An 18,132-nucleotide genomic window follows, 5' to 3' on the forward strand; every position below is an offset into this window, starting at 1 on the left:
ATGCTGAAAGAAATAATAAATTCCTTTAAAACAAAACTAAAAAGGCAGCCGTCTTTTGATTTTGTCTTTATTAATAGTTACTGAAACACAAGTCAACAAACTACCAAGCGGTGCGACAGCGTGAGCAACACTGCGGTTTAAGACGAAAGAAAGACCGACAGTGACCAGGCTTAGAGAGAGTCATATTAAAAAAAATAAAGACCTGGTCTTTACCCATCAAACACTTTAATAGAGAAGAAGACGTCTCTCAGAACGTGTCGTCTATAATGTACACAAGTTGTTTCAGCTCCACCACTTCGTTCTGTCGGGTCATCGTCGGAACTTGACGTACTTTTTCCACTTCATGGGTCGTTTGTAGAACCTGCTCCTCACATTAACGCTGACTGACCTCAGTAGAGACCTCACGCTCCACCCTAACCTAAAACAGATTTGTCTGATACATTTTTGAAGATATAGCTTTTTTGTATGTTGCTGCTTGGCCACTTAGTGAGGCGACAGACACCAGGTGGGACAGTGAGCTGCAGAGGCACCAGGTGCTGGTGGGTCAGGTGGGACAGTGAGCTGCAGAGGCACCAGGTGGGACAGTGAGCTGCAGAGGCACCAGGTGCTGGTGGGTCAGGTGGGACAGTGAGCTGCAGAGGCACCAGGTGGGACAGTGAGCTGCAGAGGCACCAGGTGCTGGTGGGTCAGGTGGGACAGTGAGCTGCAGAGGCACCAGGTGGGACAGTGAGCTGCAGAGGCACCAGGTGCTGGTGGGTCAGGTGGGACAGTGAGCTGCAGAGGCACCAGGTGGGACAGTGAGCTGCAGAGGCACCAGGTGCTGGTGGGTCAGGTGGGACAGTGAGCTGCAGAGGCACCGGGTGCTGGTGGGTCAGGTGGGACAGTGAGCTGCAGAGGCACCGGGTGCTGGTGGGTCAGGTGGGTGTGGTCAGTATATGTCCCGGAGCCCCAGGTTGCCACGGTGACCGGCGGTGTGGGCCATGGTGACGCTGTAGCAGTACAGCAGGTCTGTCAACCACTGCTCCCTGGTCTCACCACGACAGTACCTCTGGAACACAATAATACATATAGATAAATACACAGTACCTCTGGAACACAATAATACATATAGATAAGTACACAGTACCTCTGGAACACAATAATACATATAGATAAATACACAGTACCTCTGGAACACAACAATACATATAGATAAATACACAGTACCTCTGGAACACAATAATACATATAGATAAATACACAGTACCTCTGGAACACAACAATACATATAGATAAATACACAGTACCTCTGGAACACAATAATACATATAGATAAGTACACAGTACCTCTGGAACACAATAATACATATAGATAAATACACAATAATACATATAGATAAGTACACAGTACCTCTGGAACACAATAATACATATAGATAAGTACACAGTACCTCTGGAACACAATAATACATATAGATAAGTACACAGTACCTCTGGAACACAACAATACATAGAGATAAATACACAGTACCTCTGGAATACAACAATACATAGAGATAAATACACAGTACCTCTGGAACACAATAATACATATAGATAAATACACAGTACCTCTGGAAAACAATAATACATATAGATAAATACACAGTACCTCTAGAACACAATAATACATATAGATAAGTACACAGTACCTCTGGAACACAATAATACATATAGATAAGTACACAGTACATCTGGAACACAACAATACATATAGATAAATACACAGTACCTCTGGAACACAATAATACATATAGATAAATACACAGTACCTCTGGAACACAATAATACATATAGATAAATACACAGTACCTCTGGAACACAACAATACATATAGATAAATACACAATAATACTTATAGATAAGTACACAGTACCTCTGGAACACAATAATACATATAGATAAGTACACAGTACCTCTGGAACACAACAATACATATAGATAAATACACAGTACCTCTGGAACACAATAATACATATAGATAAATACACAGTACCTCTGGAACACAACAATACATATAGATAAATACACAGTACCTCTGGAACACAATAATACATATAGATAAGTACACAGTACCTCTGGAACACAATAATACATATAGATAAATACACAATAATACATATAGATAAGTACACAGTACCTCTGGAACACAATAATACATATAGATAAGTACACAGTACCTCTGGAACACAATAATACATATAGATAAGTACACAGTACCTCTGGAACACAACAATACATAGAGATAAATACACAGTACCTCTGGAACACAACAATACATAGAGATAAATACACAGTACCTCTGGAACACAATAATACATATAGATAAATACACAGTACCTCTGGAAAACAATAATACATATAGATAAATACACAGTACCTCTAGAACACAATAATACATATAGATAAGTACACAGTACCTCTGGAACACAATAATACATATAGATAAGTACACAGTACCTCTGGAACACAACAATACATATAGATAAATACACAGTACCTCTGGAACACAATAATACATATAGATAAATACACAGTACCTCTGGAACACAATAATACATATAGATAAATACACAGTACCTCTGGAACACAACAATACATATAGATAAATACACAATAATACATATAGATAAGTACACAGTACCTCTGGAACACAATAATACATATAGATAAGTACACAGTACCTCTGGAACACAATAATACATATAGATAAGTACACAGTACCTCTGGAACACAATAATACATATAGATAAATACACAGTACCTCTGGAACACAATAATACATATAGATAAATACACAGTACCTCTGGAACACAATAATACATAGAGATAAATACACAGTACCTCTAGAACACAATAATACAGAGATAAATACACAGTACCTCTAGAACACAATAATACATATAGATAAGTACACAGTACCTCTGGAACACAACAATACATAGATAAGTACACAGTACCTCTGGAACACAATAATACATATAGATAAATACACAGTACCTCTGGAACACAATAATACATATAGATAAGTACACAGTACCTCTGGAACACAATAATACATATAGATAAATACACAGTACCTCTGGAAAACACACATACATACATACATATAATAATAATACATACACATATTATAATAAATATAGATAAATACATAGAATCTCTGGAACACAATACAGATTAAAATAATAAATATAGATAAATACACAGTATATCTGGAACACAAATTATAATAATAAATATAGATAAATGCACAGTATATCTGGAACACACAAATACACAGATTATAATAATAAATATAGATACATACACTACCTCTGGAACACACAAATACACAGATTATAATAATAAATATAGATAAATAGACAGTATCTGTGGAACACAAATACACAGTACTTCTGAAACACACAAATACACTGACTGGCTTAGTAAATAAACTAGAAATAGAGCTGTTTGCTAAAGTGTAAATACCATTTAACCTCCATCTGTGTTATTGTGTTATTGTTTTTTAATATTGTGAATTGTGACACAATGTTGTTGTCTGAATGAAGGGTGAAAGGTAAAGAGGGAGAGCAGTTGTTCGATTCCAGCTCCTCTTGGCAGCGCATCCAAAGCCCAAACAACTCCTGCTTCCGCGTTTGAGTTTTGCGCTCTGATTGGCCACTGACCTACGGTATTACGCCCCCCTTATCTACGCCAGTTCTGCACGCCCAACTCTGCTCGCTAGTCCTGCCTCTACTAACAGCCTGCATTATCCAATTCATATCAATCGAAATAACGTATCTCTCTATATTAACGGCTCGCTAGTTCTGCCTCTACTAACAGCCTGCATTATCCAATTAATATCAATCCTCTATATTAACGTGATTCCATCAACACAACATAAATGTTCAAAACACGACTAGACCGTTTGCATCACTTCCCACGGTTCTCGGCACTTATTCTACCGGTAGTGCGGTAGTTGTTGCCACGGTCGGTATTGGGTCTTTGGGTGAATACTTCATTGGCGGGGAAGAAGAACACTGATAGCGGGGTGTGGACCGTCCCGCGAGCCCCAGACCACCGTCCCGCGAGCCCCAGAGGTGGTGGTCTGGGGCTCGCGGGACGGTGGTCTGGGGCTCGCGGGACGGTCCACACCCCGCTATCAGTGTTGTGGGAAGTGATGCAAACGGTCTTGTCGTGTTTTGAACATTTATGTTGTGTTGATGGAATCACGTTAATATAGAGGATTGATATTAATTGGATAATGCAGGCTGTTAGTAGAGGCAGAACTAGCGAGCAGGCTGTTAGTAGAGTTGGGCGTGCAGAACTGGCGTAGATAAGGGGGGCATAATACTGTAGGTCAGTGGCCAATCAGAGCGCAAAACTCGAACGCGGAAGCACAAGTTGTTTGGGCTTCGAATAGACGCCTTTCGCGTTCGAGTTTTGCACTCTGATTGGCCACTGACCTACGCTATTACGCCCCCCTTATCTACGCCATAGCCGCGGAGCTAGTCTCTGTTTCACCTAACACTATTGCTCCGTGATTTGTGTCGTTGTACATATTGTGTATATAACGTTAGTAGCTAAGTTAGCTAACATGGCTTATCTTAGCTTGGTAGCCAGCTTATCTTAGCTTGGTAGCCAGCATTCTCATTGTCGTGTCCATAAGTTCCCTGGCAGAATACTTGTGAGGACAAAGGTATACAAAGAGGAGAGAACCATTTTAAAATCGGCCATTCATGCCGGCTAGCAAGCTACACGTCACGGCATGTTGATAAGCATGAACCGGTTGGGATTCGATGTTGATAAGCATGAACCGGTTGGGATTCGAATAGACGCAGCCCCACTCGGTGCATCAGTCATGAAACGGGCTACCACGATAGCTATGAGCTAACTAACGTTAACGTTACAAGCTCAAACACCTTATAACTACTACTATTGTCGTGTCTATAAGTTCCCTGGAAGAATACTTGTGAGGACAAAGGTATACAAAGAGGAGAGAACCATTTTAAATCAGGCATTGTTAGGAGTTTCAAGAATGCTGGCTACCAAGCTAAGCTACGTTAGCTAACTTAGCTATTAACGTTATATACACAATATGTACAACGACACAATGATTTACATTATTACAAATATGGTAACGTGGTTGTGGCTTTTACAAATGGTGGTTAGCTTTAGAGATGAATGGCTATGATCACGGAGCAATAGTGTTAGGTGAAACAGAGACTAGATCCGCGGCTAGTAGTAGCAAGGCTCTCTGCTTCCTGCCACTACCTGCCCTGTGACTCTCAGAGCCCCACGCTGCCCTGTAGCATCTATTCGTGGCGTAGATAACTGGCGTAGATAAGGGGGGTGTAATAGCGTAGGTCAGTGGCCAATAGGGATAGGTACCGAATTCGGTACTTTTGAGGTACCGAACCGAAACACGTCGGTACTACAGAGTATCAATATTTTTTTTTTTTACTTTTTTCTTTTCATGTCAACGTTCACACGCACAATATATGCTTACCTAGGATTTGACTTGATTCAACAACAAAGCAGTCGGAGCAATGACAAGCCGAAAACTGTCGAAATTGTAGTTATTTGAAGTTTGGATTTATTTATTTTTTTACGACTGAAAAAAAAAAAAAAAATTCTTGAGACTAAAGTACCGAAAAAAGGTACCGTTGGGTACCGGTATCGATTCACAGGTACCGGTATCGGTTCAAATGTGAAAGGTACCCATCCCTAGTGGCCAATCAGAGCGCAAAACTGGAACGCGGAAGCACGAGTTGTTTGGGCTTCGAATAAACGCCTCCCGGTCAGCAGGTTGGCACCTTGCAGGGTTGTCTCTGCTGTCTGTGTGTGAATGTGATAAGTTGCAACGTGCTTTGGATAAAAGTGCCGTAGGAATGCAGTCTATTTACCATTCACTTCCATTTACACTATGATGGATTATCAAATGTGATTTTCGAGACCTGAAGAATATTGTGATATTTATGTTTCTCCACATCGCCCAGCCAGACTATAATGGCTACATTCAGACTGCAGGTTACCGTTAGCTCCTGTATGATGTGTTGCAGCAGTTAGCTCCTGTATGACGTGTTGCAGCAGTTAGCTCCTGTATGATGTGTTGCAGCAGTTAGCTCCTGTATGACGTGTTGCAGCAGTTAGCTCCTGTATGATGTGTTGCAGCAGTTAGCTCCTGTATGACGTGTTGCAGCAGTTAGCTCCTGTATGATGTGTTGCAGCAGTTAGCTCCTGTATGATGTGTTGCAGCAGTTAGCTCCTGTATGATGTGTTGCAGCAGTTAGCTCCTGTATGATGTGTTGCAGCAGTTAGCTCCTGTATGATGTGTTGCAGCAGTTAGCTCCTGTATGACGTGTTGCAGCAGTTAGCTCCTGTATGATGTGTTGCAGCAGTTAGCTCCTGTATGACGTGTTGCAGCAGTTAGCTCCTGTATGACGTGTTGCAGCAGTTAGCTCCTGTATGACGTGTTGCAGCAGTTAGCTCCTGTATGATGTGTTGCAGCAGTTAGCTCCTGTATGACGTGTTGCAGCAGGTTACCGTTAGCTCCTGTATGATGTGTTGCAGCAGTTAGCTCCTGTATGATGTGTTGCAGCAGTTAGCTCCTGTATGATGTGTTGCAGCAGTTAACTCCTGTATGACGTGTTGCAGCAGGTTACCGTTAGCTCCTGTATGACGTGTTGCAGCAGTTAGCTCCTGTATGATGTGTTGCAGCAGTTAGCTCCTGTATGATGTGTTGCAGCAGTTAGCTCCTGTATGATGTGTTGCAGCAGTTAGCTCCTGTATGATGTGTTGCAGCAGTTAGCTCCTGTATGACGTGTTGCAGCAGTTAGCTCCTGTATGATGTGTTGCAGCAGTTAGCTCCTGTATGACGTGTTGCAGCAGTTAGCTCCTGTATGACGTGTTGCAGCAGTTAGCTCCTGTATGATGTGTTGCAGCAGTTAGCTCCTGTATGATGTGTTGCAGCAGTTAGCTCCTGTATGACGTGTTGCAGCAGGTTACCGTTAGCTCCTGTACGATGTGTTGCAGCAGAGTGGCGTTGGCCACCAGCTGGCTGCGGAGCGGCGTGTGCTGCAGCAGCATGGACAGCATGTGGCCCAGCTGGGGCAGCTCCTCCTCACACAGGTCCCCCACGCGGAACAGCTGCAGCACCGTGCGCATCAGCCGGGGCACGGTGCTCAGGGCCGCCACGCACGCGCCCCAGATGGCCTCCCTGCAAGGGAACGCAGGCGAGGAGGTCACAATCAATATCAACTTGCTTCATTCTTCATAGAGCTTAATGGACACAACTGATAGATGCATCATCTTAGAATATGCATGTCACGTTCACATTTTCTGGTTGAAAGCAGATGACAGTACTGTTTGAGTCTTAATTTTGTTAAGAATATAGGACAGGCGTGTATAAGCATTATGCTTCAGTCTGTACCTTTTCAGTCACTGCCAAATCAAAGATTGTTGAATGATTGTGCATATTGTATTGTGTGTGATGACTGAATAAAACTGCTACTACATTAGCGAAATGGATGTTAAATGTTTGTGTTAAAAAAATAAAAAAGGGGTGGTGGGAGATTTACAGCAGCCACTAGCTAGCTACATGCTGATCAGTTTTGGCTGGTAAGTTTGTTTCCTCCACGACTTGAAGATGTTCTAGAAATCTGTGAAAAAGTGAGGTGACATTTTTGGATATCGCAGGGACGTCCTCGTTCACTTTATTCAACAGCTTAAGCCAAAAGGTGGAGCGGTCCCACACAACACACACATACCCACACGCAAACTAGGGCTGTCACAATATAATTTCGAATTTACATAAAAACACCAGATTCGAACATGAACGGAGAAATTCGAACTTGAAAAGAATGTATACCGACTGCGCCTTTAAGACGGCACGTGGGTTTTGCGACATGCTGCCAAGTGTTGTTGTTGCCGGCAGTTGGTGCGAGTGTTTGAACGTCTACCGCTGTGTTATTATTATACACAATATTGGTGACGAGGATTATGGAATCTTTACTCTCACATCTCTCTCCGTTCCTCGCCCCGCCTGGCGAGCCACCAATTCTGTGGATTCACTGGCTGGAATCTTTCGACACGTTAATAATAGCCGTCGGGCTAGCCAATGCTAACGACGTGAGGAAGAGAGCCGTGCTAATACACAATGAGGGCGGAATCCACAGAGAATGGATTGCGCGAAGCAAATTGCATTCACGGAGCCTGCTCTGCGTCTGCGAGGTATCCACAAAGCACATTACTCGATGAGATACCATGCGCAGACACGCCCAATGTGTGTAGCTTGCGAGCAGTCTGCACTCTGCCCCGCTGACAGCGCTCTTGGCAGAAATGTGTGTCGAAATAGCGTGCTGTCAAGTTTAGCGCGCTGTCCAAAAAAATTTAATAAATTAGAAATCAAGAAATCACTCCATCCATTAACTCAACTGGACTGTCATACTATTCATTTGCACTAGCACTATTGCACTTGGGACATTGATATTATATTATTGATGTTATTATTTATACATGCTATATTCAGTATGTTTGTATGTGGTGATGCTCTAAACTCAATTTCGTTGGACCATCAATGACAATAAAGATTATATTCTTTTGCACTCTATACATTACGAAGTAAACGAAATACAATACAAAATGAACGGAATACTGAAGAAAATAGATCTTATGAGTTATGAACAGTATCTAACTTGTTCGAGAAATATAAAGCCGAGTGCCAATAGCCTTCGCAACGCTGATTTAGAAATAAGGCTATAGCACTGACATTTCAAATGCTTGCTTCTGAGATGATGATCAATACAGTAAACATTTATTTCTGATATAGGTGCTGGTCAGCAGTAATGCAATGTCATGATTATTATTATTCTGAAGTTATTATTATTATTATTCAATTACAAATTTATTAATAATTAATTAATAAGAACTTGTCTCCTTCACTATAATCTAAATGAAATCAGATATAGGCCAGGGCTTTACAACTTAATAAAGAATATATATTAAATGGGATAGGAACTAAATTAAATGTACCATATACAATGAAATAATATAATCATATTGGGCTATATTCCGTTTATATCCCATTTAATTGTATTCAATCTCTTTATTAAGTTGTAAAGCCCTGGCCTATATTTGATTTCATAATTAGATTATATTCTAGTGAAGGTTATTATTAATTAATTATAAATTTTATAATAATAATAACTACGTTTTATATAGCGCCTTTCATAAAACCTAAGGTCGCTTATATAGGGATGAAATAACAAACAGACTGTAGCTAAGGGGCTACACAACCCTGACTGTATTTAAATAATGAGCTTGGCAAATACTAAATGATATATTAACCAATAGTAAATGTACACAAAATGGCGGACGCTCTTATTAACTGGAGGGGACAGGGGTACCGAGTTGAATTATTATATTTAATGTGTAACATTAAACTGGGGCTAATAAAATGTACATGCAACCAGTCGGGTAGTCGCTGGATAGGGGGGCCTCGTACGGACCGGGTTCCTATAGTCCAAAACGCTGGTCTTCGGTGTTGGAGTATGTCACTGCACCTGGCTTTGGCGATATTACGATACCGTTTTTAACTGGTAATTCACTTCACCAACGTTACCATACAGCATTGTAGCAAAAAACAACTCTCTCCTCTCTCTCTCACTTTTTCTTCCCCAACTAACAGTATCTTTCTCTCCGTTCCAATATGTAACGTGGGTGAGACTGGCTCGCAAACTATAACGGTAACTCTTCTCCATTATGTGCAGGTGCGCGCTGTATACAGCCACTATAGCGATATAACTCTGCATGTGGCTTTATATTTGTCGCTCAAATTAGATTATGTTTATACGAGCATTAAGCCAAAGCCCACAACGTTATATAACGATATGTAAATAAGTACGATGCTCAATATCTTGATTTGATATTGTCGTTCGAGATATTCTATATTCTTTCACGGTCTGCTACAATTACTGCTGCCATGATCACCTGTTTAGAGGCTCATTTACATAGAAAGGGGAGATTTTCCGCCCATATTACCTCATTTAAATATACGCTAATTTCATTCATTTGAGAGCGAGATGCGCCGGCTTTCCGTCGGAAAACGCGAGCAAAGCCTCTGTGGATTCCGGCCTGAGTGTATTAAATGCACCTAATTATGGGGATTGTATCACGCTGTTGCTCCATCGGATTGTTTTAGTCAACGGCGACAGCAAGCGGGTGAGTCGTTCAGTTCCACCATTACGTAGCTGACCTACACGTATTCCAAATAATTACTGGTCATGGTTATTTTTAGTCTTGCCATTTTAAAGACCCTTTTTGACGCTGAAATTCGAATTAGTCTACAATTCTGCAACGAGTATCGAATTCGATTTTTTGTTAAAGTGACAGCCCTAACACGCACACAGACCACCCCCCCCCCCCCCCCCCCCACACATGCGCACTTCTTGTGGTTGGTGTCGGAGGGGCCCTCCTGCTGCAGGGTGACCAGCAGAGCCAGCAGACTGAGGCAGCACTCCGACAGGAACCCGAGCAGGAGCTCATCGGCCGGGGAAGACACGTCCAGCAGCCTGGACATCGCCCTCAGGAGCCCTGCTGCCATGCTGTCAGGCACCACCGCCAGCTTAGTCTGGGGGGGGAGAGAGAGAGAGAGAGAGACAGACAGATGGAGAAAGACCGAGAGAGACACATACAGAGAGAGAGAGAGACAGAGGGAGGGAGAGAGAAACAGACAGAGACACAGACAGAGAGAGAGACACACAGAGAGAGAGAGAGAGAGAGAGAGAGAGACAGAGACACACAGATAGAGACAGACACAGAGAGGGAGACAGAGAGACAGACAGAGAGGCAGACACAGAGAGAGAGATAGAAACAGACAGAGACACACAGAGAGAGAGACAGATACAGAGAGGGAGACAAACACACAGAGAGGGAGACAGACACACAGAGAGAGACAGACAGAGAGGGAGACACACCACAGAGACAGACAGAGCGAGCGACACACACAGACACACGCATAAAGTTTATTTTTATACATTCAAGGCAGAAGATGAATTGAAAGAATGAAGCACAGACTCCGGCACTAAACGAAGGAATTAGTGACGGAGAAATTGTGCCCCTGAATTATAATAACGTTGTCTTACCAGAAATTTGCAAATGCCATTCTGCAGTATGTCAAAGCACTGGGAGCGAGAGCCCAGCGTCTCCAGACAGTGGCAAACCTCCTGTGAAGGAAACGTTGCACGTCATTTCACTGATTCATCTGGAAGAAAGGTATCATCAATATTGAACTGACTGCCTTCATCCAAAGAGAGATGTTTATTCAAAGTAGAGCCCGACCAATACTGGATTCTTGGGGCTGATGTGGTGATATCAGGGAGTAAAAAGTTTCAATATAGAAATATTGACTGATATGAATATTATATATATATATATATATATATATATATATATAGTGACGAGCCTGGTGGTGTTCAGACTCATCACGGTTCAAAAACAAACAATATCAAATCAATACGAATATTTATTGATTTACAGGCAGAATAATAGTACGATGGGCAAATAGAATGGTCGTAATACAGTCCGATGGTGAAAACACAAAGACAGGCTCTTGTACAAAAAGGGGATTGTTCAATACTCGGAGTAGTCGTCCGGTCCGCGTGAATACTTTCGGCAACCAACATGCCCTTCCGCGTTGCTGTGATTGGCCGAGCGCGCGCATGCGCATGAGCCGCAACGCGCTCCTCAGAGGCAGGAATACTAAGCTCCCCCTTAACGCAATTTATACAAATGGAAGTATTGATTACGCCGTACGAATCATTAAAAATATATACCGTTAACTGGAATATGTTGTTTCTTTACACATATGTTGGATTATGTCATTGGTTTGTCATGACAAACCAATAAAAAAATCGCGATTTACCCGGTGGCTACAACAACACACAGTAACTACATGCATCATTGTTTACAATGAACGGTGGGGCTAATCTAAAGGACTGGACACGGACACGTTAAACAGCAAACAATTAATTTAATATAACAGTCCGGTTGTGTTTGTTTGTGTCTGTAGATTGTTGGTGAACAACTAACTTTAGGTTAGTTTAACGCGTCCGTGTCCAGTCCTTTAGATTAGCCCCACCGTTCATTGTAAACAATGATGCATGTAGTTACTGTGTGTTGTTGTAGCCACCGGGTAAATCGTGATTTTTTTATTGGTTTGTCATGACAAACCAATTACATAATCCAACATATGTGTAAAGAAACAACATATTCCAGTTAACGGTATATTTTTTTAATGATTCGTTACGGCGCAATCAATACTTCCATTTGTATAAATTGCGTTAAGGGGGAGCTTAGTATTCCTGCCTCTGAGGAGCGCGTCGCGGCTCATGCTCGGCCAATCAGAACAACACGGAAGGGCATGTTTGTTGCCGAAAGTATTCACGCGTCCGGTCCAGGGTCAGTACTGTTGGATTTCGGGTCCTCAGCCAGTAATCACCTCGTCACCTGTGGTTCCGTGAAGTTTCTGCGTTGTGTTTATCTCTTACTCATCGTACTGACTGATACTCTCTCTTTCGCCGGTGATACATTTGTCTCAAAAAAATTAACACACTGGAAACAGGATACCTTTCCTTGGAACGTTGTTTATTTCCATAAACATACTATGTACAAGATGGAAACCGTTCTGAAAAGTCTTTGAAAAGTCTTAATTCATTATTTTAATGATCTCTCTCTCTCAGCCCGGTGGTTGTCGCAGCCTAGTGTTATCCAAAAGCCTTCCCTGTGAGCGGCTAAGTGGCGCAGTGGGCAAGATGCTCGCCACTAACGCAGGAGATGCTGGGTACGAGCCCAGCTCTCTGCGTTGCTACCAGCTTGGCTGGTCGTTCATACTAACACAATTGGCAGTGTTAGGGGTGGGAAAGCTGGTGGGTGGGGATTGGACATTGTGGACAGCGACTCCTACAGGTCGGTTGGTGCGCCTGTACAGCAGAATCAGGAAGTAACGGGGGCAGCGTGAGCCTCCCACGTGTTACTCCTCGCCACTGAGAGATCGCGCTGTACAGGTGAAAAGATGCGACGGCTGCCTCCTCGTGTACCGGAGGGGACACGTGATGCAAGGCTTCATCCTCACTGCAGCCGACCAGTGGGAGGCATGGTCTAGCAACGTTCAAGTTTCAAGTTTCTTTAATAGTTGTCATACAGAATACTTTTATACAAAATGCTTCTTACTGTTACGCACCAGAGACTGTGCTAGACAAGATAAGTATCAAATATCATAGTATAGCATGTAAATTAGAAGTAGAAAATGAGGTCACAGTGTTCAGTATAGACATATGTACAATGTTCGATGCAGAATAGACGTAACTGAGTTACCATATAATATACAATACTATGCAGTGTACTAATATACAATACTATATAGTGCAAAGCAGAAATGGGATGAGGTACAATTTTAGGTACAATTTACAGTAAGGTGTACGAGTTGTAGTGCAAATCCTTTATCAATAAATATAAAGTGTGGGGAGTGGGTGCTAGTGTGTTTGTTTAAAGTGAGTGTGTGCGTGTGGATGTGTGTGCTATGTGCGTTTGATGGTTGTTGTGTAGTGTTCATTGTTCGTTGAGCAGCCTGATGGCCTGGGGATAGAAGCTTCTTCTGAGTCTTTCTGTGCTCGCTTTGAGACTCCTGTATCGCTTGCCTGACCGCAGCAGTTCAAAGAGGCAGTTGTTCGGGTGACTGGAGTCCTTAATGATTCTCTTAGCATTGCCCCTGCACCGCTTGTTGTAAATGTTCTGGAGGGTGGGGAGCCCCCCTCCAATTGTGCGTTCGGCTGAACGTGTCACTCTTTGTAGTCTGCTTCGGTCTTGTGCAGTGCTATTCCCAAACCAGGAGGTGATGTTGCCAGTCAGGATGCTATTGTACATGAGTAGAAGTTCTTAAGGATCTTCTGACTGACTTGGAACTTCCTTAGGCGCCTGAGGAAGTAGAGGCGTTGTCGTGCCTTCTTCACAACACTGTCAATGTGTGTGGTCCATGTCAAGTCCTCGGATATGTAGGCTCCGAGGTACTTAAAGCTGTTCACTCTCTCAACCGGTGCCCCGTCGATGCTGAGGGGGCTGTAGTCCTTGACCCCCGACCTCCTGAAGTCCACAATCATCTCCTTTGTTTTGCTGACGTTCAGGGAGAGGCTGTTTTCCTGGCACCATCCCGCCAGGACCTTGACCTCTTCCAGGTAGGCCCTCTCGTCGTTTGCAGAGATCAGGCCCACCACCACTGTGTCGTCAGCAAATTTGATGATTGTGTTGCTACTCCGCTGAGCCACACAGTCGTGTGTGTACAGGGAGTAGAGGAGGGGACTCAGAACACAGCCCTGGGGGGCCCCTATGTTGAGGGTGATGGATGAGGAGGTGCAGTTGCCTGCTCTCACCACCTGGGGTCTGCCCGTCAGGAAGTCCAAGACCCACTGGCAGAGGTCATAGTTCAAGCCCAGGTCCCTGAGCTTGGCTATGAGTTTGGAGGGGACTATGGTATTGAATGCCGAGCTGTAGTCGATGAATAGCATTCTCACATAGTTCCTTCCTCTTGTCCAGGTGTGATGCTGCTGTGTGCAGCACATGGGCTATGGCGTCCTCCGTGGACCTGTTGGGGCGGTATGCAAATTGCAGGGGGTCCATGTTGATGGGGAGGGAGGAGCAGATGTAGCCCTTTACTAGCTTCTCAAAGCACTTCATGGCTATGGAGGTGAGAGCTACAGGCGAGGTGAAATTGGGATGGGAGAAAAATAGAAAAATAAAGCCTTCCCTGTTAGCCGAAGCTAGCTCGTGGAAACCGGAGGGTGGGGGCTACGTGTCAGCTTCCCTTCCCTTCCCTCACCCTCCAGCTCCTGAGGTCTCTCTGTCTACGTGTCTACGCTTCATTTCCTAGTCTGAATCAAACCGGAAGAACTCCCAGCTATAAAGTATAGTCCTTAGCAACGGCTGATAGCCCATAGCAACCGTGCAATGCATCTACGTCTCCTGTCACCTATGACCCAAATCATCCCCTACCAGTGGCCTGCCTAGCCCCCTAGCAACCCACCCTATCTCATCACTATAGCAACGGCTTCTCTGTTGATATTAACTATCTCGGTGGATGCGGCTGACGACCTTGGACCTCACACACCCTGCTCTATGCTCTCCCACCGTCTACTTGGAAACACACACTGGCTGCCGGCTACTTTTAAGATCTATAGATCCGTCTGAGTAGATGCCGTCATCTACAGATATTTACATTATGTATACATTGAAAAAACAGTGCTATTCTTTCAGTACACAAGGGGGTTTCTCAGCCAGTCTAGGGTCCAGTACACAATAAACACCTCCACGCCTTCACCTCTCCTCTCACTACCTCTCAAAACTCCGTACAACAACAATCTCTCTCTCACTACAATAACTCCAACCTCACCTCAACTCAACACTCTCTATCCTAGTGTATTTGTAGTGTGTGTGTCTGGGGTGTGTGCGTGTGAGATGTTGGTGAACTAATGATGCACAGGTGTGTTCTATCAGTACTAATCAGCTACCTAATTGGTTCCACTCCTTCCGTGGCAGTAATATCTCCCGTCCTTCACATATCCATGAGAGGGGGGTTGATATCTGCCGCAATACATACATACACACATTTATTCATAATCAATTATAAATAGAAAAAGCGCTCTCTGCTGGACAACTGTGATGACACCATTTCTAAATTACCCCAAGAAATTTTCTCTGTATTATGTTCTGTAAGAAAAAGATAGCAGGTGCCTATCAGCCAACATATACGCCGATGTTGATATGTTTGCAATAGGCCAATATTGACAGATTAATCCATCCGGCTCAAATTCAAAGGCCTGTTCTTCCCACCTCACATAATAATAATAAAGTTTATTTGTATAGCACCTTTCATACAAGAAATTGCAGCTCAAAGTGCTTCACAACAGAAAAAGGACAGGCATAAAATGAGCACATAAAATGCAGACACTGTATAAAATCACAGTTTTTCACATTAGGATCCAACATCCCAATAGGCCATCTTGTTTATGTCTTCTACATATTTAGAAGAACATGCCAAAATTATGGGAAAAGCCCTTACAGTCTTCAATTTCTGGGAAAAATACTACTTCTGGACTACTACAGTAACTACTCCAGAAAAACGTGAGTAACACGTTTTTCTACAACTCAAGTTCAGACCTATGGTACACTATTTCATTAGCACTAAAAGTGAATTTTCTTTATTGTATCAGAAACAACAGAGACCAGACTCATGCATGTGCTATAAGTATAAACTAAGTATAGTATTTTGGTTTGCAAAAAAAGTATGCAGTCCTCAAAAATGAAAAGTAAAATGGCCAATTTTGGGGGCGCCTGTTAACACATTGAGTGCCACGCCCCCTTGACCATATATGGGCTAGAGTGCCAGCACTGAAGTCAATGGGAGGTCGGGGAAATTTGCGAAGGCTTAAACTATATCTTAAATTATGGCTATGGGTCTAAAACACCACTCGCTTATCAATGACTTGCTTGCAGTCAACATGTACGAAACGGATTGTTTTTTCATTGGTACATTTCCGTTTTATACCGTTTTGAATAAGAGTATAGTTTGAGAAATTCCGCGATAATAGCTCTTTAGTGGAATACACAAAACGTCGTAATTTTTCAGCTGATTTATGAATCGTTTTCAAATAAACACTAGATTATCGATAATATATGTGTACTTATGCACGCTAGAGAAGCGGGCTGAAAAATCTATTATCCATGACCTGGTCAGCGCTAACGTCATACACACACACAGACACGCTGCGATGGCTGAGAAAAAAAACATCTGATTAACCCAATACTGGTAAAATAGAGTCCTTACCTCACATCAGATGTTCTGCAAAAAGCTTAATCCAATTCCTGATCGCCATTCCAAATATTGATCGCGTTTATTGATCCAACGTTATAGTCCGAAACACATAATCGACGCTGCTCTGAGGGTCCTCAGTCAATCTGGTAACACGATACTGCATGCCAGAGAAGGGAAAACTCCGGACCGGACTTTTTTTCTAATGCACATGCCCACCCAATCCAATCCAATGATAGCATTACCATCCGGGAGACGATAGGCGGCGGTATTTGCCCTTTTCGAGCTCAGACCCATTCACAATGATAACGTCAGGCTGGATGGATGAAACATTTATGGATATTGCTAATAAAAGCAAAAACGAGAAAACTCGTCATTGGCACTCAACGCATGGCGAGTTAACACGACTAATCTCGTCGTCGGCACTCAATGTGTTAAGAGGTTAATGACTTCAGGCATGTGGCCTTAACCTCCGTGGTTATGAAGTAATTTGAGAGACTTGTTAAGCAAGAGCTACTGGAAAAAAGTATTGCCTGGACCCTTAGCAATTTGCATACAGGGCTAAGAAAGGAGTGTCTGATGCTACCATCACCTTATTGAACATTCTATTTAAACACCTGGAAGTCAGCAAGAAACATGCTAGGCTGCTTTTTGTTGACTTCTCATCAGCCTTTAACACCATTCAGCCACACATACTAGTTGAAAAACTAGTAAACAACTTTGGCTTACTCAGGTATTATTGGTTGGGTTCTTGATTTCCTCACAAATAGAACCCAGAGGGTACGGGTGAATGGGGCATTGTCTGGTGTACTAACATCATCCACTGGCTCACCAAGGTTGTGTTCTTTCCCCACTCTTGCATATCCTGTATACTAATGACTGTAGAAGTCAACATGGAAATAGTCACATCGTCAAATTTGCAGATGATTCTGTAATTGTCTCCTGAGTGACAATGAGGCCAGCCATGTCCCAGTTGTAGATGACTTTGTTTCCTGGTGCGAAGAGGCATTTCTACAACTAAATGTCACAAAGACTAAAGACATGTGCATTGATTTTAGACAATCTTCACTAGCTCCTCAGAGTAGTGTCATTAACACTTTGAGCGCCAAGGGTCGCTATGGGCATTGGGCCGTTGTGTGCCAGCGCTCTGTTCAATGGGAATAAGTTCCGGTGTTTGCAGTGCTAAACCTATATTAAATATTATAGCTATGGATCTAACAACAACTTCGATTGTCAGTGAGTTTCTTCCGGTCAACATGCAAAAAACAGAT

General features: G+C 42.9%; 1 protein-coding gene across 1 annotated transcript in view; it reads right to left on the reverse strand.

Annotated features, from left to right (window-relative positions):
- Window positions 1-53: 53 nt before the first annotated feature.
- The window catches only part of tex10 (testis expressed 10), a 109,300-nt gene continuing 91,221 nt past the window's right edge, over window positions 54-18,132 (reverse strand). The window contains exons 13-16 of the mRNA XM_084336987.1: window positions 11,145-11,225; window positions 10,446-10,630; window positions 7,009-7,219; window positions 54-1,048 (exon numbers count right to left, since the gene is read on the reverse strand). Of these exons, the coding sequence (XP_084193113.1) occupies window positions 929-1,048; window positions 7,009-7,219; window positions 10,446-10,630; window positions 11,145-11,225 (597 nt within the window). The 3' untranslated portion in view covers window positions 54-928. The remainder of the gene's footprint in view (window positions 1,049-7,008; window positions 7,220-10,445; window positions 10,631-11,144; window positions 11,226-18,132) is intronic.

Source organism: Notolepis coatsorum (genome assembly GCF_963971535.1).
Source record: "Notolepis coatsorum genome assembly, chromosome: 19".
Lineage (NCBI taxonomy): Eukaryota > Metazoa > Chordata > Actinopteri > Aulopiformes > Paralepididae > Notolepis > Notolepis coatsorum.